Source organism: Corvus kubaryi, unplaced genomic scaffold (assembly GCF_017639235.1).
Source record: "Corvus kubaryi isolate FWS band 111438036 unplaced genomic scaffold, C.kubaryi_AGA036_p1.0 69, whole genome shotgun sequence".
NCBI classification, from domain to species: domain Eukaryota; kingdom Metazoa; phylum Chordata; class Aves; order Passeriformes; family Corvidae; genus Corvus; species Corvus kubaryi.
Genome location: NW_024582057.1, coordinates 5,160,831 through 5,185,052, shown reverse-complemented (window position 1 = coordinate 5,185,052; position 24,222 = coordinate 5,160,831). Strand labels below are relative to the sequence as shown.

Here is a 24,222-nt window from a genome sequence, read left to right as displayed (position 1 = left end):
AAAAGCTGGAGAACAAAAGCAGCCTCAAGTAACCAGCTACCAGCCCAATTTGATGCCTTAAAGAGGAGTGGAGACAGCCTGATAGTAAAATTTGTTTATTTACAGTGTTATGTATTACAGGAAAATCAGTTTAAAAAGTCAATGCTTCTCTTTCTTCAAAGTTGCGGCATTTTGAAGATGTTAAGACATATCTGAAGAATTTTAAACATACCTGATTCCAGCATTCCTGGCTGATCTGGATCTACAAGGTCTGTGACCGTCTCTGGTTTTACCTTTTTTTTTTTTTTTTTTTTTTTTTTTTTTTTTTTTCCCCAGCCCTTTGAATTTCAAGTAAGGCATTTATTTATTTCCTTTTCTTTTGAATGAGATTTCAACAGAACAAAAGACAATATCTGCGGGTTTGATTGCTGTAGTAAACTTTAACACTTAGCACAGCTGACACTTTCCACCTTGACACTCAAATGCATGCTTTGCCATCAAAAGATTATGGACTCCACTCGGCCTAAAATCCATGCTGGGGCACTCAGCCCTTTTTGTGCTTGCCTTAGATGAATGGTCTAGCTCGTTACCTTGTACACTGTCTTGACAGCTCTTTCAAATCTCTGCCTCTACCCTGGCTTCCAGTATCAGGCTGATTTCTGCAGAGCTCTGAAGCGCTCCCTTTACTTAGGGCTGTGTAAAACACCCTTAGTCAAACCCACTAATTTCTTACATCTTGGGATTTTTACAGTGTCAATCAGAAACACCTGTAAAGGTACTGGAAGGGCCAGTGAGAAATAGTATATGCATACAGTGTCCAGGCTTTGTGAATGCAGGGTTCTTGGGTTTTTTTATTTGGGTGTTTTTTGGGGTTGCTGCTTTTCCCCTTATTGAGTGCTAAATAAAACAAAACACTGACTTTCAGTAAGTGAGGTTTTGTGACCAACTTCGTGAAGAGGGGAGCAAATGTGAATATGCACCAGCTAGATCTAGGTTGGTGTGGTGGGGTAAAAGTGTTTGAATATTGCAGCTATTTTGGTCACCCAGTTCACGATGATGCCGTTCAGCAGTCAGGCTGCTCAGAGGTACTGCTTCTGCTGCAGCATTTTGGGAATTTGTTTCCTGCTGGAGCAGAAAGGTTTTGTCTACATTGCAATGGAGCTGGAACTGGCTGGTTATTACAGCTGGTGGTGGGGTCCGAGGCTGTGACCCAGGAAGAGATGACCGGTTCGGGGAGACGGTCCCAAAAGGAATCGCCTTCCCGGGGTCCGGTGTCTTCCTCTCAGCTGCTGGCAGAGGGGCCCTTGCGGAAGCTGTCAGCTCTTTAGTGATATCAGCTCGTGATTCCAGCTCAGCTCTGTAAGGCAGCCTCCAGGCCAAGCCAGACCAGAGAGAGAGATGAGAAGGCCCGTGTGGCTGGTTCCGCACGAAGGCAGCTTTATTATGGGTCCCCTCCGGCGAAGGGGGGAGCTACGGATGACCTCTCTCTGCCACAGGGGCGAATTGGTATCTTTTATAGGGATACAGGGGATCAGCAAGGGGACCAATGGATTACAGAGGGTCTGGGACAGACCAATGGGTTACAGAATGATCTGCATAGTGTCTCCCAAAGGATTGTGGGTCTGCCTTTCCTCGCCATGACCCAAAAGTGGTTGCCTTTCCAGGGAGTCCTGCTGGGCGATTGCAAAATCTTTTATCTCAGCAGATATCCCTCCAGGGCAGTGGCTGGGCATATCCCACAGCTGGTGACAGGTGGCAGACAATAGGACTTTCAAGCACATGTTCAAGCAGAACTCTGACACAAGACACCCTTCTTCATGCTACTTTCTCCCCTTGCTTTTTCTGGACAATTCCATCTGTTCTTCTTCCCCTACTGTACCACTTCCTTATCCCCTTTCCCTCCTATCCATGAGCCATCATGGCTGCAGTCTCTTGGGCTGCTCCTGGTGAGGCTGGCTGCCATGTGTCCATACAGCTCCCTGGGACAAACCTTCCTCCTGCCTTTGCACCTGCAGTCTCCACAAGCCCCTGATGGCAGATCATCTAAATGGGGATATCTGGAGGGGATTACTGATCCTCTAGAGATGAAGAAGAATTGGACAGCAGGACTTGGGACAGCCTCCTCTACATGTGGGCTCTCTGTGCTGGCTGGATGTGTGTTTGTCCTCCTCCTGCCATGGGACTCTGCAAGGTGACAGGAGTGAGAGGACGTGTCCTTTACGGAACTGCTTCAGTCCCAGGGACTTGCTGGGCTGAAGTGACTTCAAAAGCCGTTTTTGTCGAGAGAATTTTATACATGAGAATGGGAGAGACCAGAACTACTTCACTGTGAGGAAAGAAGTATGTCTATTTTTAGTGAAGAAACTAAGTGGGCTAAATGAGAAAAGTGAGGGCAGATCTATAAAGTTAACCCTGGGTCTTTTTCATTTCTAACCATTTGAGTGGGGGGTAAATGCAGCAAACTGAAGCAACAAAGATGGTTATGGGCTATTGGGAGAGAGACACCTTTACAGCTGCAGACAGCAGTTATCTCCTTGCTTCTCCTACAGAGGATTGTGCCTCTGTTTCCCCAGCCAGAGACTAGTCTGGGTAAGGTCCACCTGGCACAGAAATTTGTGTATAACCTGCTTCGCTCATTGCTGAACTCACTTTTCAAATTTTCTGCATCTTCCAGTCTATTAATATGTGGCATGACAGTTTCCTTTGAATTAGCAGTGTTTGTGTAGGATTAACTTTATACACATTTACACTCAATGGATTTATCTTCCTTAAGATGCTAAGATCCTATTTCTTTCAAAATCCATTTACCTAGAAGTCCTAATGACTTAGCATATCCAAAGTAACTTGTTTTGCTCTGTGTTCAGAATACCAGACCGGGCAGTGCCAGGGGCTACCAGTCCAGCCCCCTGAAACAGAAAGCTCCTGCTAGCCTTCCTGGCATTTGAATCAGGTTGCACTTGTGTAAAGCAAGTGAGCGTGGTGCACAACCGCCTGCAAACTATGGGATGGTGCACCTGGGCTCTGCCCTCTGTCATGTCCTTCCCCAGGGCTGACACAGGATCAAAGGGCACCTTGCTGGTGTCCATGGGGAGGGAGTGTGTTTTGGGGAATTGCTGAGAAGAAGAAAAGAGGGGTATGGTGATGGAAAAGGTATGATTCTCACCTTTCCCCACCCCCCCCCCCCCTTATTTTCCTGACCTTGGCTGCAGTTCAGCTGGATGCACTGGGTGCAGTGTGAAGCCTTGCCTCAAGACCTCTCACATGCCCAGAAAGTGCTCACCCTGTTAGTCTGAACAGAGTCCTAACCTTTTGAAGGCATTGATGGATTTATCCATCAAGTGTTTCATAAGGCGTTTTTGTGTCAGCATTAGAGATCAGAAAGGTTTTCTTTTTCATATGAGAAATATCTTGGCTTTCTTTTTCTGATGGTGATCTTTGACAAGACAAGTAATTCTACTCATTTTGTTAAAACCTAGATAGCAGTACCTTAATAAGTGTCTGGTACAAAGAACTGATAAATGTAATCAAATAGGTTTTAAGCTAAAGCTTGTAATTCAGTCTTTTTTCTTCTTTTTCTCTTTAGAAAAAAAGATCATAGGAAACACTATACTTATTGTGCCTTCTTATTATTCTGCAATCCATTGGCAGCAGCAAAGTAGTCCTTATGGAAGCCATTCTTGATTTCTGTTGTGACAGGGGTTTCCTTTACAGCTGTTCTTGAAGGTGCTTTCCGGTATGTCTGTAAAAGCAAAATCCAAAGTAAACACTTGGGTTCCTTTAGAGCCTCCAAACCACTACTTATGGTTAACTGTAAATGGAGCTCTCTGGTGTTTGTTAATGCAGATGTATATATTTTCTTCTCATGGCATTAATGGTGCTGCAGTCTTTTTGCTGCTGTGGGTGATGTTACTTTATTAGTCTTACTGTAATACTTCTCAGTATCAAAAGAGATTTCAAGCCTTGTACACTAAAAGCTTCATGTATACAGGCAGGCTAGAGCACCCCCTGCTAAAAGATGTTGAAGTAAACAAGGCAGAGACAGAGCTGTTCATTTCTTTTTTTTTTTTTTTTTTCTCCTAAGGAGGAGAAAGACTCAAAAATTTGCCCACCAAAGCAAATTTGACCTCCTGTGTACTGAATGCAGTACCTGACTTGTTATACAAGTGCAGAAGAGCTGAGCTGCAATGAGGAGGTCATCACTGCTAAATAACTCTCTCTCAGACATGATTGTATCTGTTATTCTTAAGTGACATATATATTTTAATACTAACATATTTTAAGCACTGATGATCATTTTACATCTGAGTCCACCCAGACTGGTATCCAAAAAGTTCTGTTTTCCCCACCCTTGTCAGAGAGCTCTCAGAGAAGACTGCTTACCTTAATGTAGAAGTTGATGAAGAGAATGACCAGTGTGGCCATGTAGGAGGACTGGAACATGAGGCAGCCAAATGGGAATCCACATGGCTTCACAGCCGCACTGAGTGTGTGCACAATAGTGAGCAGAAACTGGATCTGTGGAGTGAAGGTAATGCAAGAGTATTTGCTGAGGAAGGGTCACTGCTAGCTGAATCAGATACAGCAATGTCCCCTAGTCCTGCTCTTTGAAAGTTTGAGTACTCTTGAAAACTATCCCTTTCTAACCTCTGAATGTATTGTGAGTTAAGTTAAAATGGTGCTCTTGTGAAATTAAATAAAGCCCTAAGGGGTCAGAGGTTTCTAAAAGTAGGCCTAGTTGACAAAAGGGAAGCTTTTTTTTTTTCTCCCCTCTCAGATTTAGTAGGTGTTGTTCTATCTTCCAGACCTTGTTGTGACAGGTACAACTGGTGTCTCTGTTGCTGGGTAGAAACAGGAGGAAACTCTCAAGACTCCTGGCAATAGCTTTAGAAGTCTGAAGGGCAGGGATGATAATTTATAAAACTTACCCATTATTGTTATAAACAAAATAGACTTGACTTGAAGATTAAGGTCAATAATTGACAATTAATAACACGGAAGGATAGCAAGAAATAAAATTAAAAACCTCTTTCCCTAAGCCCCTCGGGTTCTGCTTCACTTCTGACTCCTGTACTTCCTTCCACGTGGTGCAGGGGGATGGGGTTTGTAGTCAGCCTGTATTGCTTTGGCTTTGCTGCTCCCTTCTCCTCACAGTCTTTCCCTGCTTCAGTCCTTCCCATGGGAGAGAGTCCTAATGCGTGTGTTTCCCACGGGCTCCAGTTTTTCACAAACTGCCCTAGTGTGGGTCCCTTCCTCAGGGTCCAGTCCTTCAGGAACAGGCTGCTCAATCTGTGACTCCCCATGGGGTCACAGATTCTGCCAGCAAACCTGCTCCAGGGTGGGCTCCTCTCTCCATGGGTCCACAGGAGCCTGTTTCTCCATTGGCTGCATCTTCCTTCAGGGCAGATGTGTCCATTGCTGCAGCAAGAGGTCCTCCATGGGCTGCAGGTGGATCTCTGCTCCCCTGTGGACCTCCATGGGCTGCAGGGGAACAGCCTGCTTCACCAGAGTCCTCACCACAGGCTGTAGGGGACTTTTTGGCCCTAATTCCCTCCTTTTGCTTTGACCTGGGTGTTTGCAGGGCTGTTTCTCTCATGTTTCTTAGCTGCTGTGCAATATTTTTTTCCTTTTAATAAATATAACACCACAGAGGTGCCCCCAGCTTTGCTGATGGGCTCAGCTTTGGCCAGTGGGGAGGGTCTGCCTTGGAGCTGGCTCTGTCGGACAATTTTTGTGACTTTTAAATCAGTTTCTTCCACAATTAAGGAGCAGTCATCTTCAATGCAATAGTTCAAAAATAATAGAATTTTGTGGACTGAAGAGTTTCTACTGTTTGTTTTGTACAGAAAACACTTCTGAACATTATTTTCTTTATTAAGTTATATCAGGCTGCACTAGTGACTTCTGCCCTATGATAGTTCCATTATACTTCAATTCTAACTGGCAAATAATAATATCTACCTATTGTTCGTTTAGTCCTCTCTCGTGTTTTGAAGGATTTTTGGTAGTTAGAAATGAGAGTAAAACAGATACATACCAGTTGTGCCTGAGTGAGGTATTTCTTCCACCAGAGGTACTTGCGCATGGAAGGGATGACTGACAGTCCGTAGTAAGAATACATGAGCACGTGGATAAAGCTATTCAAAGTGGGTCCAAAGAAACCTATAAAAATCCATCAGGGAAAATAAAAAAAACAACTTAAAGATCAACTGCTAAAAAGTGAGAGAGGATATTATTGCTTGTGATGTCTCTTGCATATGGTAAATATTCCTTTCATGCTTACTTCTTGCTAAAGACTTTCCTGATTTGTAGAGGTGCTTTCCTAGGGACAACTGAAAAACCAAATGATACTTCCTAGAGGGTTTTTTCTCATGATGAATATTCTGTTATTATCTCGTATTTTTTTTCTCCTCCACTTTTTTCTATTCTGTAGTTTACAGGCTATTTTTTCCCCTCTCCTAAAATTCTTCTTGCTATGAGTCTTTCTATTATTCCTGCAAGCTTTGAACACTGCTGTGGATGACTTTGCTGCTAGTATGCAGCTTAGGGCCCTGGGAGACACCTGTACTCCTGCTGTCTGATGCAGTAGCAAGGGCTTTACTCTGAATTAAACCAGCCTCTTGTGCCTGTGTTTGATCATCGCTCTTGTTTTGTTCTTTGGGTCTTCTGCTAGATGCACATTTACAGAATTTCCTCCCAGATAATACCTTGCTACTCTTACTAGTGAATACTAGTATTCACTAGTATCCATTTAGTGAATACTAATTCTAGAGGAAGTTAATTATCCTCTGTACTTCACAGGCTATGGAGGAGTAGCAGCACTACTCTGTGCAGTGTGCTCATGTGTTTGATGGCAGTGCTTCAATTACAAGATGGACTCACCAGTTGTCCTGATTTTGCCACTGATTAACGACTTAGCTACTGATTTAATTACAGTAGTGCAGTACTAGTGCAAATTGTGGGGACCAGATTCACGTACATCAGAAAGCACAAACCCCCACTGATTTGCTTATACCTCTAGAAATAGCTCCTAACTGCTATGAAATCTATGATCCCTGTTTCTGCCTGTAACAGTGATTTACTTTGATTTTGTGCTGTCCACAGCAAGTGCCAACAAATGTGAATTCTGCTTTTGGTTCTGAAAAAGACTTGCAAACAAGTTTCTTTACAAAATGTTACAATGGACTGAGGTGACTCCCTTTAATAGGTTTCAAGAAAACTGGTGGTTTTTTTTTTTTTTTTCCCCTCAACTTTGAAAGCAGGGCCACAGGAGGCCTCTGGCTGTGTGAAGCCCTGGAAAAGTGCGCATGTTGTGAGACAGCTGAAGTAGTTCTCTGCTGTTTGGACTTCTTATATAAATGCAAGTGACCAGCCTGTGGCATCATTGATCCCTTCCTCAACAGGGAAGATGATGATAGTTCTACAATAACTTCCTAAGGATGTATTCTGATATGAAACAGAACAGACTCAAACTGGTATTTTAATTAGTGACTATGTAAGTAAAGTATCTTGCTAAAGCACAGATTGATGCACATGGAAGTCGAGCTTGTAAAAGGGCCATTGATTTAATTTGTTGTGATTGATAATGGCTTTAGCAGGGTCATGAATTCTCCCTGCATCTGCTTTTGGAGTAGGTCTTGTATGTGATGGCTCTTGTGTGCTACTCAGTGCTGTTATGCTTAAAAGAGGTTTGAAGAGAAGTAAATACATGAGCTTGTGGCAGCTAACTGGAAAATCTAGGGCCTAACACTCTGGTATTTTTGGTCTGAACTTTTAACCATGCTTTTAATTTTCCTGTGTTCTGCAGGTGGTCAGCAGTTCTGAAAGGCTGTGAACCCTAAAGGTGACCTCATATTGCACAGTGACACAATTCCTTTGTGTGGTGATGTGATTCCTCCCCAGCTGCTGCTGACTTAGACCCCAGCTGATGAAGCTAACAAAGACTTACTTTGCCCACAAGGTATCCAGTTCAGAACACACCACCAAATGTTAAACATAGTGGCGTGGTGATACACATGAAGGAAGGTGATCTGGCTGCTTTTCTTTCTCAGTACAAAGAAGATAGTGTCCGCGAATTCAATTACTTTGGAAAAATAATACCACCACAGCACCTTGGCTACCTGTACAAGCAAGAACAAAGGAGCAGGAGATCAATCTCTGTCCATACAAGTGCTTAAATATTGCTGTACTACTTCACTCCCTAGGCATGCAATTTTCCAGAAGACACTAATATACTACTGAAGGAGAAGCATGAGCTCTGGCTTCAATTTTATTTTGCTTCTTAATGAAGCAGTTTTTTTAAAAAACACACATCATCTTTTATGCAATTGTATAAATATATAATTGTCAAAATATAATTTAAGAAATATAAACTTTGAGGAAGGGTTTTCTAATTGTTCTGGGTTTTTTTTCAAAGATATAGTTTTGTGGGGTTTTGTTTTATTTTGGGGGGGGGGGTTTGTTGGTTTTTTTTGGTCTTTTTTAAGGGTGCTACCAATTTCTTGACACTGAACAGATTTTGCTGCCAGATTATTTTTTTTGAAAAACCTAAATTTGATACCCAATGCAATTAAATATATTCTCCTCTAGAGTAGAGATGTTTTATTAGAGCTCAGGATGTGCCCTAGGACAGTTAAAGACAGTTAAAACATAAAGGAGAAAAACATTTCTTTGAGGGGAAAAAGGTATTTAACTGACTTTTTCCTTGTCATAGCACAGACAAATTTTGAGAGTTGGGGAAAATTATATACATTAACCAGTCTTTCTGTTCTTGGGGTCTAATGTCATCTGGAAAGTAAACCTGATGTGGGGAATAACAAAGGGTTTAATACATGGAATTACTGTGATGCAGAAGTAAGGGCTGAAACTACAGATGAGTCAAGCCAGCAAAATGTCTCTGCAGTTTTCTAGAGTTTATAGTTGGGCTTAAATCCTGCTCCTGCCCAACAAGAGTTACATTTTAGATGACTGATTTTTGTTCAAAGTTTTTAAATTATGTAATTCTCAGTTTTAATAGGCAACACTATTTTGACTAGAGGTCTTGATATGTGGCTTTTCAAAATGCTTCCTGTCCTGCTTTCCTCTGCAAGGATGCACCTATATTGAATCAAAAAATGTAACACTTCTTGTTTTCTACCAGTTGTTAGGCAACCTGACTAAAACCCTGATGTTAGAGATGTTACTGAGAGCATCCTTCTAACTGCCATGAATGCAGAGGTGTTGCATCAGGGATGTGGAGGGGAATGACTGCTGTGGATGCTGAGGGCTGAGCTGCTTTCATCTCTCACCCGGATATCAGCCTCCCCTGCACTGTGGAGGTTCTGGCACTGCAAGTTGTAGCCGCCTTCCCATGTGGCAAGGATGAGCTGGAACAGAAAACAGAGGAATTACATTCATGAACAGATGGAATGGTTCTTCCCCCTGCAATTGTTCTGTCCTCAGTGGTAGGTACTGACTCCTTCCATGAACTGATGCTCTTAAACTAGACAACTTGCTAATATCGTCCCTTTTGAAAGGGGGAAGGGCATCAGTTAAGCTGGAGATATGAAATTATGCATTTCTTCTCTTTCTCTGGCTTTAGAGCCTTCAAGGCATCCATTAAAACCTCTCATTACTTAATGTATCTCCAAATCCTTGCTCCAAAGCAAACTCTGGAATATTATATCTCTATCCTCAAGCAGTATGGGCAGAGCTTAACACAGCTACTTGTGCAAAGCTGTCCTTGAGAAAAATTCCCTGATGCCAGGCAACTAGAAGGCAAATGCCAAGTAGCTCAATGGGAGAAATATCTCCTAATGCCATACATGTCTCCTTAGTGTACACTGTTAAATGCTGGAGGAAGTGAAGGAGAGCAGGCACAGAGCTGAATGGAGGCGTGAATAGGCACACAAGCAACTTCTTAGATTCCGCACGTCACACAGGGAAGCAGACAGAGCAATGAAATATCAGAGTGCCACATTGGGATGGAGCAGGTTTCTAGAAAACCATATGGTGGTTTTTCATATGGAATATTTTTATAGTAACAGCCACCCTAAAGCACTCAGCAGCCCTTTTAGAAGAGGGAGCATCATCTCTTGCCTATAAATGCCATGCAGAATCCGTTCACTTTGAAAAGGCCTTGCTTGTTCTCAAATGAGTGCAAAGTGGGTTTGGGGGCAAACTGAGAAACTCATGTTCTGGGGTCCCTCTACAGATGCTGCAGTGAGCAATGGTGGGAGAAATGCATTGAAGTGTTATGCTGTAAGCAGAATTGCAAGATACTGAGAGAAGTGGGTTGCTTTCAATTCTGGAGCTATATTCACAGGGGTGGTGTGTGTCAGCACAGAAGGGATGACTTTTCCCTCTAGTTCATGCTGAAAAGAAGTGTCCTGTGTTGAATGTGTGGCAGTCCATACAAAAGTGAAGCAGAGATATTCTCAGTGCTCACACTGAATTAATTCCTGGAGTAAATACATTAAAAATTATTATTGATAATATTTGGAGGATTAGAAAGTAGCCTAGAATGCTTATTATAAATTCACATTAAAATGCATTGACACCTGGAGAACCAGGGTCTTCTACAAATTTTTTCTGAATTCAAATTCAGGTTGTCCCTGTAATATGAACTTAGCTGGTTTAGGTGGCCAAAATAACCTATAGAAATTACAGAGAGAGATGACAACAGTAAATGAGTGTTTTATAGACAACTGATGTGTAACAATTGAAACAAACACATTCCTTTACAACCAACTTGTATGTTGCAGGATTCTGCACCTGGGATAGAGCAACCCTGGTGCTGCGTACAGACCAGGGAATGAGAGGCTGGAGAGCAGCCCCATGGAAAGGGACCTGGGGGTCCTGGTCAATGGCAAGCTGAACGTGAGCCAGCAGTGCCCTGGCAGCCAGGAGGGCCATCCCTGTCCTGGGGGGCATCAGGCACAGCATCACCAGCCAGGCAAGGGAGGGGATTGTCCCACTGTGCTCTGCACTGGGGCGGCCTCACCTCGAGTGCTGGGGGCAGTTTTGGGTGCCACAATATTAAAAAAGACATTGAGCTATTAGAGACCATCCAGGCCATGATGATGGTGAAAGTTCTGGAGGGGAAGCCATGTGAGGAGCTGCTGAGGTCACTTGGTCTGTTCAGCCTGGAGAAAAGGAGACTGAGGGGAGACCTCATTGCAGGCTACAATTCCTTTGTGAGGGGAAGAGGAGGGGCAGACACTGACCTCTTCTCTCTGGTGACCAGTGACAGAACCCAAGGGAACAGCATGAAGCTGAGTCAGGGGAGGTTTAGGTTGGATATCAGTAAAAAGTTTTTCACCCAGAGGGTGCCTGGACACTGGAACAGGCTCCCCAGGGAAGTGGTCACAGGACCAGGTCAAATGGAGTTCAAGAAGTGTTTGGACAACACTCTCAGGCACATGGTGTGACTGTTGGGGTGTTATGTGCAGGGCCAGGAGTTGGAGTCAATCATCCTGATGGGTTTCTTCCAACTTGACATGTTTTATGAAACTTTTTTGCTGGTGCTGAGCAGTTAAATCAGCTCAGTAGTATCTCAAGGTTTTGGGGTGGTTTTTTTTTTGAAGTATTTAATTGATAGGTTCCATGTTGGAAAATGAGATGAAAAAACCCTTAGAGGCTCATAAAGAAAATATTCCTTTTCAACATCACAGTTTTTTAATTTGGTAATCAGGAAATCTGCAACTCCTTACAAATAGTCAGCATGCAAATGGAGAGCAAACTTTGGGGTGAGAATACCACTCTGACTGCAGGGTTTTATTTAATTTCTTTTGTTCATTCTTCCATGATTTTAAAAATGCCAGTTTTTTCAGATCATTCTGTTGGTATGTTCCCCAGTCATTTTACTTGGCAGAAGAGTTTCCTCTGGTTTGTGTCTGCATTTCAAGAGCCAGCAGCTTAGACTGAAGATCTTGACTTTTTTTAACCTTAGTCTTTCACGTCAGCTTTTCTGTAGCTCAGCATTTCTATTCTCTGTTGTAGGTGCCTTATACACTACTGCGTCCCCTTTAGGGAAAAGAATTCATTTTGAGTTTTGACTCCTCTGATTTGCAAGATAATTTCCAAGACTTCTGTCTAACTTCCTAATAAAATTAGTGTGGAAATTTGGAAAGCAGAGAGTAATTTTTATGGGATCCTGGTGATCCTAGGCCATGACTTTCCTGTTGGTTATCAGTGATGTGGAAGGTAGGCAGCTCACCCAATGGTGCCAAATGAGACACCTGCATCTCTGGAACAGAAGCCAGCACCTTGACACAAGACATTTTGGTACCAGGTCTCTTTTTCTCTGAAACAAGCCCCGTACATCACTGTTACTGTTTCAGTCACGTTTCCTTTCCTACACTGAGCACTCACAATGCTGCAGAGCTGATGGTGTTACTAATCACTCAGAGATGGTGCAAGGGCAGGATCTATCGAAGAGATGAGAAATCCTCTCTCTCCTTCAAAACGCAAATTCTCTCCCTCTAGAAAACAATTCTTTGCATTTTTGGTAGCCTATCCTGAAAGTAATATTTAAACAAGTATTGTTTGAAGCTATTTGGAAAAACAGATCATGTAAGGAGTAAAGTGCTGCCTTGTGAAAAATTTCTGCTAAGTAGCAACATCCTGTTAATTAATAGTTTTCATATTTTGCTGCTGCCCATATCTTGTTCTTAACAGATTCCTGTTTTTACACAAATCAATGACTTCTATTCATCTACTCAAGTCGCAACAGCACAAGGATTCACACGAGTTGTTTCACCACGTCAGTCCAACTCCTGCCTTAATTCTGTAAATGGGGAATCGGCGTGTTCAGAATTGAAAGTTGGTTCCTCTGTCAGAAGTTTCAGGGGTGGGGGGTGGGCAGCAGGTACCAAAAGATTATATAATCCTCTCACCTCACTGAGTAGCAGACTAAGCATTAAGAGCCTGACCCAGGGGCCTGTGCCCTGCTCCTTTCAAGCTTTCAACTTCAAAAATATCACAGCTGTAGCTTGTTTTTCATCTGTTCCCCACAGCTAGGCTAGAAAGGAAAGTGAGGTGATTTTCTGAATAGAAATTGCCATTTCTACTGACTGCAGGTTCTCTGTGCATGGTTGGACTTTCTCAGAGAGCAAATGCCTGGAATAAGCAATAAAGCATTCCCCCTTGTTCCAGAGCAGGAGGAAGGCAGAGGGTGAGGCATCAGCATCTGGCTACATCTGGCTGGTGACCGGTCACCAGCGGTGTTCCTCAGGATCAGTTTCAGGGCCAGCGCTGTTCAGTGATCTGGGGCTCGAATTGAATGCCCCATTAGCAGGTTTGCTGATGATATGAAACAGGGCGGTGCTGTTGACTCACTTGAGGGACAAGAGTTCTTGCAGAGGGATAGAGTGGAGCATTGGGCAGTCATCAATAAGATGAAATTTAACAAGTCCAAGTGCTGGATCTGGCTCCTGGGATGGAGTATCATGGGCACGAGTATGAGCTGGAGGAGCAATGGCTGGAGATCAGCCCTGTGGAAGGGGATCTGGGAGTGCTGGTCAGCAGCAGCTCCGTGTGAGCCATCGTGGGCCCTGGCAGCCCCAAGGGCAAACCTCGTCCTGGGGTGCATTGAGCACAGCACAACCAGCCAGTCAGGAGACGGCATTATCCTACTGCATCAGCCTCACCTTGAGCACTGGGTGCAGGTCTGGACCCACCATTTAAGAAGATCCTTGAATGTACCAGAGGAGAGCAACAAAGGTGGTGACAGGGCTGGAAGCAAGTCCTATGAGGAGCAGCTGAGGACTTTGGTTTTGTCTGACTTGGAGCAAAGGAGGCTGAGGGGGGTGACCTCACTGTCCACAGCTTCCTGAGGAGGGGAAGGGGGGAAGGAGGTGCTGAGCTCTACTCTCTGGGAGATAGGAATGGTGGGACATGTAGGAATGATTCCAAGCTGCACCAAAGGAGATTTTGACTGGACAATAGGAAGCAATTCTTTACCACAAGGGTGGTCAAACCCTGGAAAAGGCTTCCCAGAGGGGTGGTCAATGCCCCCAGCCTGTCAGTGTTTAAGGGGCATTTGGTCAGTGCCCTTAACAGCATGCTTCAGCTTTTGGTCAGCCTTGAAATGGTCAGGCAGTCCAACTAGGCGGTTGCTGTGGGTCCCTTCCAACTGAAACGGTCTATCCAGTACATGGTCTGTCTATACAGAACCAGTTAAGAAGGAAAGCTAAAAACTAATAAGGAAGTTAGTATTACAGTAATTACAATTCCTCTTAAAAGTCCGGAGTAGTATGAGCACCAGTGTCCTTCTTGTGGAAAAAACCAGAGCAAGATGTTCTTATGGGTATGGTTTTACTGGGTTTTCTAAGGTACTCCAGCCCTCAGACCAATTAAAATGACTTGATATGACCACTATTCTCCAGCAATTGTGGTCTCACTAAGCCAAGTAAAGGAGACTAATCTATCTATGTAGCACAAAAAAGGGCTTAACTTGCAGTGCTGTGAATTGCTTATTTCCCTTGGCCACCGGAGATCTTTGTTAGTCCTTGTGAATGGTAGCTCCTCCCTGGATCTACAGGCTTGGATAAAATAGTCCTACAAGCAGTTACCTGATGGCCACATCCCAAGGAAAGAGTGACTCAGGGCAGTGTCTCAGGAAGGACAGAGAAATGACATTTTCTTTTTTATCTTAAATGAATTTTAGAATGGAATGCCTGAGAAGATTATCAGTGTCTAAAAACTGAGACCAGATATTAATAATCACACATGTTTTTCCTTTTTTTGGTTTTTAAAGGGAGAAACCATCTCCTTGCCTGTAACGTGAGTCACTTCCACAAGCATGCAACATCTGAACTGCCTTGCTATACCCAAGAGGCTGGGGTGAAGCACACCACAAGGTTACTGAGGCCATCATACTTCTCATGCTAACTCAATGAAAAGAGGAAGGTACCATTAATCATCTTCGATTTGTCATTAAATCAGAAGATTTGCTCATGTGTAAAATTTATCATATGAAGTTTTACTTTTGATTTCCCATAAGGTTCTACTGAATTCTATTTGAATGTGCATGTGAGATCCAGAGCACTGCCCTTTTCAATGATCAGGTTAAATGTTCTACTGAAATGCAGAGCTCAGAAAAGTCAGAATGAAAGACAAGGAGAACACAGAGCATGAAAACTGAGATGTGAGGACAACATGTCCAGCTGAAATAACTGCAGGCAAGGAGAGCAAAGTCAGCTCCTCAGCTCTCCAAAAAAATTATTCAAATAAGATAGAGGAACACCTGGTAATTTAACTCTATTCACACAAAGTTCTTAATCAAAAGAGCTGTTTGCTCTTGTCCTTACATTTCACTGCTTTACAATGCACTCTCAGTGACCTTTTGCTCTCTAGGTTTTTCTTTTTCCCACTTCTCCTTTCTTCAAATGATAGAGAAATGCACCTGACCTCTTCTGGTTTCTCACTTTCTTTGTTTTTTCTTGCTGCCCTAAGGTACAAATAGTCTTTCAGTACTAAACAATTGCTTCAAAGAAAGGCTTCATCTCAAGCACCAATACTGATGGATCTAGAATCCTTCTGTACTTCTGTACTTAATTTACATTTGCTAACTTCTGAGCAATTAATGAAGGAGTAAACAATAATTTATCACAATCTTACAAAAAAACCCCAAACCCAATCAAAACAAAACAAACACCAAAAGCAAGATTATGTTGAAGTTGGATTTCTACAGTAAAATTCCAGGACAGTTCGAATTGGTTAGGATCTTTTTCACCTTTCCTCATCATCTGCTCTGTTAAAGCTTTGCTTAGAACTTGTGCTGCACAAATTATCTTTTTAACACTTGCATAGATAGGAAGCAAGTATTTCTGATGTGAGCCCTTATAATGATGGAATAAAACAGAGTTTAAGTGCTCCTTCTGGTTTTGATTTGCTCCTTTTGTTTTTTCTCATTATGCCTAATTCAGGCATTACTTTCTAGTAATATTTGAGATACAATCTCAATTGCAGTGTGAAGGGCTAAAAGTGGTGGCTCATGGCCCTGATCTTTCTGGCACTCCTGCGAATGCTCACACCATCTTGGTATCTACGGATATGGAAGTTATGGTTATAATTCAGAAATTGGACTTAATGTGGGATGAATTTTCATCTCCTAGAAACAGCTGAAGTGCAATTGATTTACTGCTTTTTATTTTATTTAGTCCTGCAAGGTAGAAGACTTTTTTTCTGGCTTCTCTAGAAACGTTAATGCAGTGGGCTGGCAATACTTGTGAGTTCTGCTCTTCTCCCTTTGCTCTGAAATGAGGGGTCCTCACATGCAAGTCCTGCTTCCCCACATGGATGTGGTTGCTTGCTTACAAATCCCATGGATTTGTAATAAGTCTGAGAAGCTACCTGGGGATACAGGCAGCTTGAGACATCACGCCACCCCTCTGCTAATGACACATATCTCTAGATCTCCTTTTTAATCTGACCCAAATGGTGCTAGTGTCCTGGTTTTCTCAGTGCCTGATCAACAGAAGGACTTGAGTGAGACCTTGATGACCAGCAGAGATTTGATTTAAATAGGGCAGAGGTGATACTGCTGGGGAAAGCAGCCTAAGACTGTGGCAGAGATTATGTCTATTCCAATTAGTGAGAGTATCCTCACCTGAGTAATTTCAGAATTCAGACATCAGCACTGGTCTCCTGTGTTTCCAGTCTTAATTTATCACTAGGCTTGTGACAACGTGGCCTCTAGTGCCTCAGGCTGCATCCCTGAAGTGTGGTTTGTAGGGACATGAAATAATTTTAAAATATGCACAGATGTGATGGTTTTTCCCAGTAAGATGGTTTACTGCTCATAGTTGGTACTTTTAGCATCTTAAGAAAAGATTTGTGTAGAGAAGATGCATATATTTCTAAGGGAAATTGTTTAAAGTTTTGATTTTTCTTAAAATAAAAAGGTGGTGGCTGTATTTACTTATTCAGGACTTGACAATGTTCTAGAAATTGTTGGATCAGTAGAGTTGATCTGGGTCTATGAGAACCTACTGGTACAGAAAAGTACACAATAACAAACTTCTGATGTGGGTTTCTTTGGTAGCAGCAAAGGTGGAAGGAATTGTCTTCTACCTCCTTGGCAGCTCACCTGCAGCTTGCCCAATTTAAGCACAGGACCTGTGTCTAAGCTTCAGGTACTTGAAAGAAATGTGCTCCAAACCCCGGTGCCAACTTCTCCATCATATTCAGCTGGGAAAGGAAAGCACCTTTGACAACTTCAAGAAAATCTATGTGCCTAACTCAGAAGTATGAATTAAAGTCTTATGAGCTGCCCTTCTGGGAGGCCTTCAGAGGCACCTAACTCTTTGTTGACTCAAAAATTTTGAGACATCTCAGTAGGATGAGTGCAGCTGGGCAGAGCTGTTTATCTTTAGACCTTGTCTTTTGGGGATGGTAGGGGTATCTGACCTTATGCTAATGGCACATCTTAGATTTGTCCTGCAGCTGTTCCTCCAAGTACTTTGCGGATTGGTTGACCTCAAAGCTCAGAGATAAAATTGGCTCCCAGATAGTTCATGCCCACAGTGCAATGCATGGAGCTCTGGCTCAAAAGAGGAATCTGCCCTTGGAGATTTAAAAACAGCCCTTTTGTTATGACTCTTTGCTATAACCTTCGTCTTCTTGCCTTGAGGTGGAAATCAACTGTCATGAAGTGCCAGCTATAACTAGTCAGGAGGTGAGGGTGAGGAGATGAAGAAGTGAAATCACAGGTACCTCCATCAGCAGTTTTACCATGTTTCTCATTTAATCCATCATGTGAGACAGGCTGTATTTGGAGATACACCCTTCCTTGTGAGCGAGATTTTTTTTTCTTTTGAGTGCCTAAGAAGAAACTCCTACATTCTGGAGCTATTGCAAGAAATGCTGTGTGGCACCTTATAAACAAAACAAAGAATGATGATTGGTTATGGGGTTTTTTTTGGTCGGTTGTGTGTGTATAGGGGAGGAATGTGTTTTATTTCTATTGTAGAGCTTATTATTTTGTGACTTATCTCTGATACAGAGACCAGAGGGGTTTAGACACAGTGAGAGGATGGAGGAATAAAACAACTGTTATAGATGTGTCTAACCAGGAATTGATCCTGAATCACAGTCACTAGAAGGATCAGCTGTGTTTACATAAGGAACCACCATGCAGAATGTGCTAAATACAGGTAACTCTTGCCTTAAAGAGCTTACTCTCCACAAAAGACAGGGTGCATAGGGGGTATAGAAGCTTTGGAAATTAGACATTTTGAAATATTGAATCACCATGGTTTTATTTGGTGCTGAAGATGATTTCTGCTCTCCCGTTTGCCTGTTTTTTCTTCAGCAGGGATATGCAGGCTGCCTCAGGCAGGACTGCAAGTCTTAACTTCCATTCTGCTCCTTCACAGGAGAAGCTGTGATAGGAGCCAGGCAAGCAGACTAAGAGAAAATACAGAGCCAGTATTATGGAAGTGTGTTTTGTACAGCATAAAACCAGCCTGGCTGACAGTCCAGAGCAAAGAGTGAAATCTGCAGTAGAACAGCTGGCAGTGCAGATCAGCCATCATGTTCCCTGGGTTCCCAAATTTGCAGAATGTGGGGTTGTGAGCTGGCACTGCCAGCCATGCCCAGCTGCAATCTGGGAGGTGTAAATCAGCAGCCTCCAGCCTCAGAATCAGGGTCTCAAGGGACTAATCCAAGGACTAATGCAACTCAGTGACTGTCTGCAGCAAAGTTAGCCTCAGGAAGGATGGAGCAGGAAGGCAGCTGAACAGGAGGTGGCTAAATACAGTTCCTACCAGGATGTGAAGGTGGTTAAAACCAAATTTGCTTCATTCATGCAAATGAGACCTGCTAAAATTTTCTTTGTTCTTCCATTTATTTACTTGTGGCAGGCCAAATCAGACTGGTAGGGAAAGGGAGCATCGGTATTGTTTTCTATTCAGTAAATCCTTTTTGCTGAGTCCTGCTACTGCAGCCAGTTATCTGTATACCTTCAAGCAAAATGCGGGTTTAAACATCAAAGTGCTAATTTAAATTCTGGAGGACAATCATTGTGGAGTCATCAAACCTTCCAGCAATTGTTCTGGTTTCTCCTTTGCTCTAAACCTTATCCTGCACTCCCAGACACCCACAGCAGCCTCTGAAGCCAGCTAGAGCATTGACCAGGACAAAGCTCTGAATAACACAATCAGTCCTTTGCACAAAGGCACAAACCTAAACTGCTCCTCAGCCATTTGACCAGGCCAGTCACTTGGTATTCAGCTCAAATTAATTTAAAACTTGAAATCTTTGGGGGTCCTGTTCAGCTTCTGAAAAGTTTCTTGTCCAACCAACAAAAACTTTTGTGGGTTTTGTCTTCTAGTGTTTATTTTTAAGGGCTTCAAGTCATGAGTGTTAACACCATAGTACCTCAACTATCAAAAGACTGAAAATGGGCAGCTCACAAATAATATCCAAATAGTGACTTGTGGCTTCTGTTTCCCTCTGCAGAGGCAAAACCACACATGTCTGCTGAGGGGCACTGTTTGAATCCTCTGCTGTTGCAAAATCATCAGATGCATTCAAACCTCTCTTCTGGTTCTAAATGGATCCTGAATTATATGAGCATGTTCCTTCCTGATAAGTACTTGGGAAATAATCTGTGTGACCATATTCAGCCTCCAAGCCCCACAGCCCTTGCTTTTGGATGAAGTGGTAAGTTTTTAACATCGGTCTTTTACTGTCTGACTATATGAGGAAAGCTTCTTAGTCACAAGAGCAGAAAAATAACACTGAATTGCCAATACCATAAATAAATCAGTACTTACTCTCATCTAAAAATCTGTTCATATTTAAGCATGGGCATGGAAAAATCATTCCACGGACAGTCATATGAATAAAACCCAATCTATGGCGCTTTCATGCGTGCTGAAGAACAAGATACACGCATGTTTGAGCTGAGTGACTGTTCCAGACTCAAATTTATGCCTGTGGACGTGGTCCTGGCGGCAAAGACCTGTCCCCAGGTGTGGACTGTAGCTCAGGAAGGACAGCCAAAACATGCCAAGATCTAAGATGAGAAGGGACTCTTTTTTTAATACATTAAATTTATTTTTCTGTTGATTTTAACTTTTCTAGCAAAACCACCTGTCACTAAGGTATTTCTGCTAGAAACTGTATCTTGGTCACCTTTCTCAGCTGTGCTGCATGGAAGAGCACTTACCTCTATGAGCATGTAGAAGGAGAGCAGTGTGATGCCCAGGTTATACACGATGAGGTGAGCCCTGAGAGAGAAAGGAGGCCTGTTCTTCATGAACTTGTTGCCCAGCCATATGCAGAGTAGATATGCTCCAGTAAGGAAAAATGTGGGAAGGTAAGAGTCCAAAAGGAACCATCCTCTAACCCTGGGATCTAAAAAAGAAACACACAGAGCAGGAAATTAAGATATGGTAAAGTATTGCTAAAATAAGGCAGAACACATCATGAAAAAAATTGCTAAAAGTGTGAGATGGAATCAGCCATTCTCTCCTCACAAGAGCTATCCATTGCTTTCAACTCACCAAAACTGCATGATAAGCCTCAGAGAATGTGGGCTGAAAACTGCATGGAATTCTCTAATAATGTAAGGTCACCTAAATCACCCCATTTTAACAGTAAAGAGAACATGAAGGGGGAAAACCCATTCTTATATGCTTTTAAAAATTTAATTTAATGTTTTAATTTAATATTTCTTTAAATCCTATCTTAATCTGCTCAACGGACAGTTTGCAGATAGTATTAAACACAAAATATGCAGGTAATGTTGCCACAGCTCATGTGTTATTTTAATTCTGCACTTGCCATACAGGTAGGAAGGTATACAACATTGGCTAGAAAACGTTCATACGAGGGGAGGACTTTTCCAAAACATTAAATATGAAAATCAAGCAGCAAATGTTTACTTTGATGGTTATCAAAGATCTTTGGCTGGGCGAGGCCTTGCTTTCTCACAGTTTCTGTCGCACTTGCCTGGTCCTGAAATGAAATATTGAGGTCAAATCCTGCTTGCCCTGTTCACACAAGTAATCCCATTGGCAGTAATCAGATAGTTCAGTGTATATGAGCAAAGCCTCATCCCAGATGCCAAGCGGGAGGCACAGCTTTGTTGTCATATGAGCAACTGGATGTCATGAGCGAAAGGGGTGTGCTTTCTTTTCTTTTTCCTTTTTCCAAGATGGAGCAAAACCTAGAGTTAATCTTCCATAGCAACATTCTTCAGACACTTACCTATGGAAAGAACAAGGGGGCATCACGGCTAGATTTTAGAACTACTTATGAAGTAAGTGAATAAAGAAGTCAGTGAGGAGTTGTTGTGAAGGTCACACAGAAAACAGTTCTTTCTGTTCTTGGAAAGACGTTTTGGCTCTTGGAAAATGTTTTAAATTACTTAGTTTATTCTTTTACAAAGGCCAAGATTACATTAAAAATCATAAAAGAAAAGCTATTCATAGTGTATGAAAAAAACATTCTACTATTTTTCTGCCTGTGTTGAATTTGGAAAAGACTGGGCAATGGATGATGCACAAAGCAAATGTGCCCAAGTTTTTAGTAATTAATTGCAATTTTGCTGTACTGTATTCTTTCCAACAGTTCCTTCCTCAGAAATACATGCATACAGGTATATGTAAAGTGAAATTTTAAGTATGTTAGAGTAACTTGTGTATGAGCCAGGCTTTGATCATCAGCTTTCTTTCTAATTACATTTTTCTTCAGCTTATCCATCGCAGTGGCTGTAACAGTGATCTGTTGAATTTGGACCCCACAAGGGATGTTAGCTTTTTGTCTTGTGGGAAAGACTTTCAACCAGACCCCCACTAACATAGAAGTCCAATGCTCTCCTGCTTTTGGCTCTCCCTTTTGGGTTCCCAAAAACCTCTAAGAGTAGAGAGGTGTAGGATTAAAGCAATAACAACAGCACAATCCTTCCTTTTAGAGAAGCCTTGCTTTGTTGTGCATTACCAAGCTAGAACGCCTGTTGTCTGTCTTTAGATCTCAATGCTTATTAGGATCACCTCAGTGTGAGAAGGAAACACTTCCAACAATCTCTTAAAGCTTACAAGCCATGTCTGAAGCACTGGAATGAATGTTTTAGAGGTGATTCTGCTCCCTTATAGGCTCTCAACACAACACAGGAGTTATAGGACAGGTAAAGGTTGCATGTGTAAGTGTTGATGTCTTAGGAGTGTGTGTTTTAGGATAATAAGGATTTAATTTATTTAATTGGTATTCTGAACAAAGATGTAGAAAGCAGTCATGTCAGCAAGACTGCTATCTAAGGAAAGGTCTCCCATCCGAGGATTGCAACACTTGGTGCATAAAGGTTACATGCACAAAGGCAAACTGGCATCAGTAGATAACAAAACTGCATGTTTGCTCAAAGAGGAAAAGTATCCAGAAGAGTTCAGAATACAAATTAAACTACACAGAGTAAATTCTGCCCCAGTACGCCCTCAGAAAGTTTTCATTCTGCTGTGAGTGGCCACAAGCATGTGGGCTGATCCACACAAAAGCAGAACTCATGTGCTTGTTCAGGTCAGCATGTCAAGTATTTTTAAGTTCTACACTATTCCGGTTTCAAGAGAAATAGTTAAAACATGTACCCTTCCTGAATATTTTCCACCACGACCTCAATGCCTTGAAGAGTAAGACAGTTTCTGGCAGAAAGTGGGTTTATAAAGGGCAGCCAAGGAACGTGACTGCTTTGTTTTCACTTCCACTTATCCCTGAATGACAAGCAGAGGGAGGTTTTTATGTGTCAAGAAGGGGGAGGAAAGGGAATGTATTTCAAAAGAAGTTAACAGAAGAATGAGAGATGAAATGTATTTCTGTTGACCGACAGTTAAATCTCTGTGTTCAAGTTCTATAAAGGTACACTGTCAGTAGGAGAAAGGATTATTTTTACAGTATTGAAGTAGGATAGCATCTGAAATTGAGACCAAAGCAGTGAATAAAGTCACAGTGGGAAAGCACTGGACTACAGCAGGGGAAGGAGCAGGGACCCACAAGCTCTGATCGCTCAGTGAATGAGCTCATTCACGGTCTCTGGCCATGATGTGCCAAACACTTGGGGTGAAATCTTGGCTCGTTTGAAATGAGTGGCAAGCCTCCCAGGCTCTTTAAAGGTATCAGGCTTTTATCAATGAGGTTTAGAAACATTTTGATTCAAGTTTCTGTATAGCTTTGGCCAGTTAGTGTCTGGGTAGATTCAGGCCTTTTTAGGTGCAGAGGGTAGATGGGTTTGCACCAGTGCCTTGCTACTCATCGTAGTCTACTAAGGAAAAGTGCTTATTACTTTATCAAAGTTTAAATAAAATACATCTCTTCTTGACCACCTCTGTTTCTTTCACAGATAAAACAAACAGCCAGTTAAGTAGATTTAGCTCCTGCAATTCAATATTACTTATTTTTGCATAACACCAAACAATACTCTGCAGATGAAGGGTGGAAAAATGATCTCTTACAGGAGAAAATTGCTATTTCACGTGTTCTCAATTTGCCTTGAGCCTAAGAAACATATGGACCAACACCAAATTGAAAGACCAGCCCTTATTAAGAGACGCAACCAATGGGTAGGTATATGGCTACTGTTCCCTGATCCAAAGGACTTGTTCTGCTAGTTCAAAAGCAAACATGGAGGTAAATGGTAAATTTATCTACAAAGCCCAGCTGATACCAGTGAATGAAGGTACAAAATACGCTGATCTATAAAAATCAAATTCAGGTCTCTGATAGTCTGTCCCTCATTCTAGTCGGGCAGTACTGCAGCTTGTGTTAACCCAGTACTCCCAATGCGGCAGAGATTGCCTCTGGGAAACAGAGCATGGCTTTCTGTCTCTTCTAGTGCCCTCAGACACATCTGGTAATGATGATAAAGACCTGCATAGTGATACAATTATTTCAGGAGTTACTATCTAAAATATAAACAATAAATAGGGGATTGGTTTTTAAAATAATAGAGTGCTGTTACCTATCCTTTTAATCCATCTTACTGCTGAATGAAATGTGTACTGTGGATGGAAATCAGTAGAGAGAAAGAAGAGGAATAATTTGTGGGTTCAGATGTTTGGGGGAAGCCCTCAAATTCATTAGATATTCATCTGTGGGGTCATTTGATTTAAAACCGATTGCGATTTATTGTGAATTATTTATGTGAACTATTTATGTGGATAAACACACTGGAGGGAGCTATGCTATTCAGGAAATGCATGGTACTGTGTCATTATACCACCAGTTAAATTAAAGATCAGAGTGAAGAGGCATGGACAAACTTCAGCA

General features: G+C 42.3%; 1 protein-coding gene across 3 annotated transcripts in view; it reads right to left on the bottom strand.

Annotated features, from left to right (window-relative positions):
• Positions 1–79: 79 nt before the first annotated feature.
• Positions 80–24,222, bottom strand: part of ELOVL2 (ELOVL fatty acid elongase 2) — a 49,982-nt gene continuing 25,839 nt past the window's right edge. For 2 of the 3 annotated variants that reach the window (XM_042049070.1, XM_042049068.1), the window contains 6 exons: positions 20,132–20,319; positions 9,264–9,341; positions 7,925–8,096; positions 6,014–6,138; positions 4,360–4,494; positions 80–3,718 (listed from right to left, as the gene is read on the bottom strand). In XM_042049070.1, coding sequence (XP_041905004.1) covers positions 3,590–3,718; positions 4,360–4,494; positions 6,014–6,138; positions 7,925–8,096; positions 9,264–9,341; positions 20,132–20,319 — 827 coding nt within the window. In that variant the 3' untranslated portion in view covers positions 80–3,589. Of the gene's footprint in view, positions 3,719–4,359; positions 4,495–6,013; positions 6,139–7,924; positions 8,097–9,263; positions 9,342–20,131; positions 20,320–20,956; positions 21,175–24,222 lie in introns of all 3 variants that reach the window. The other variant, XM_042049069.1, reaches the window with a different exon arrangement.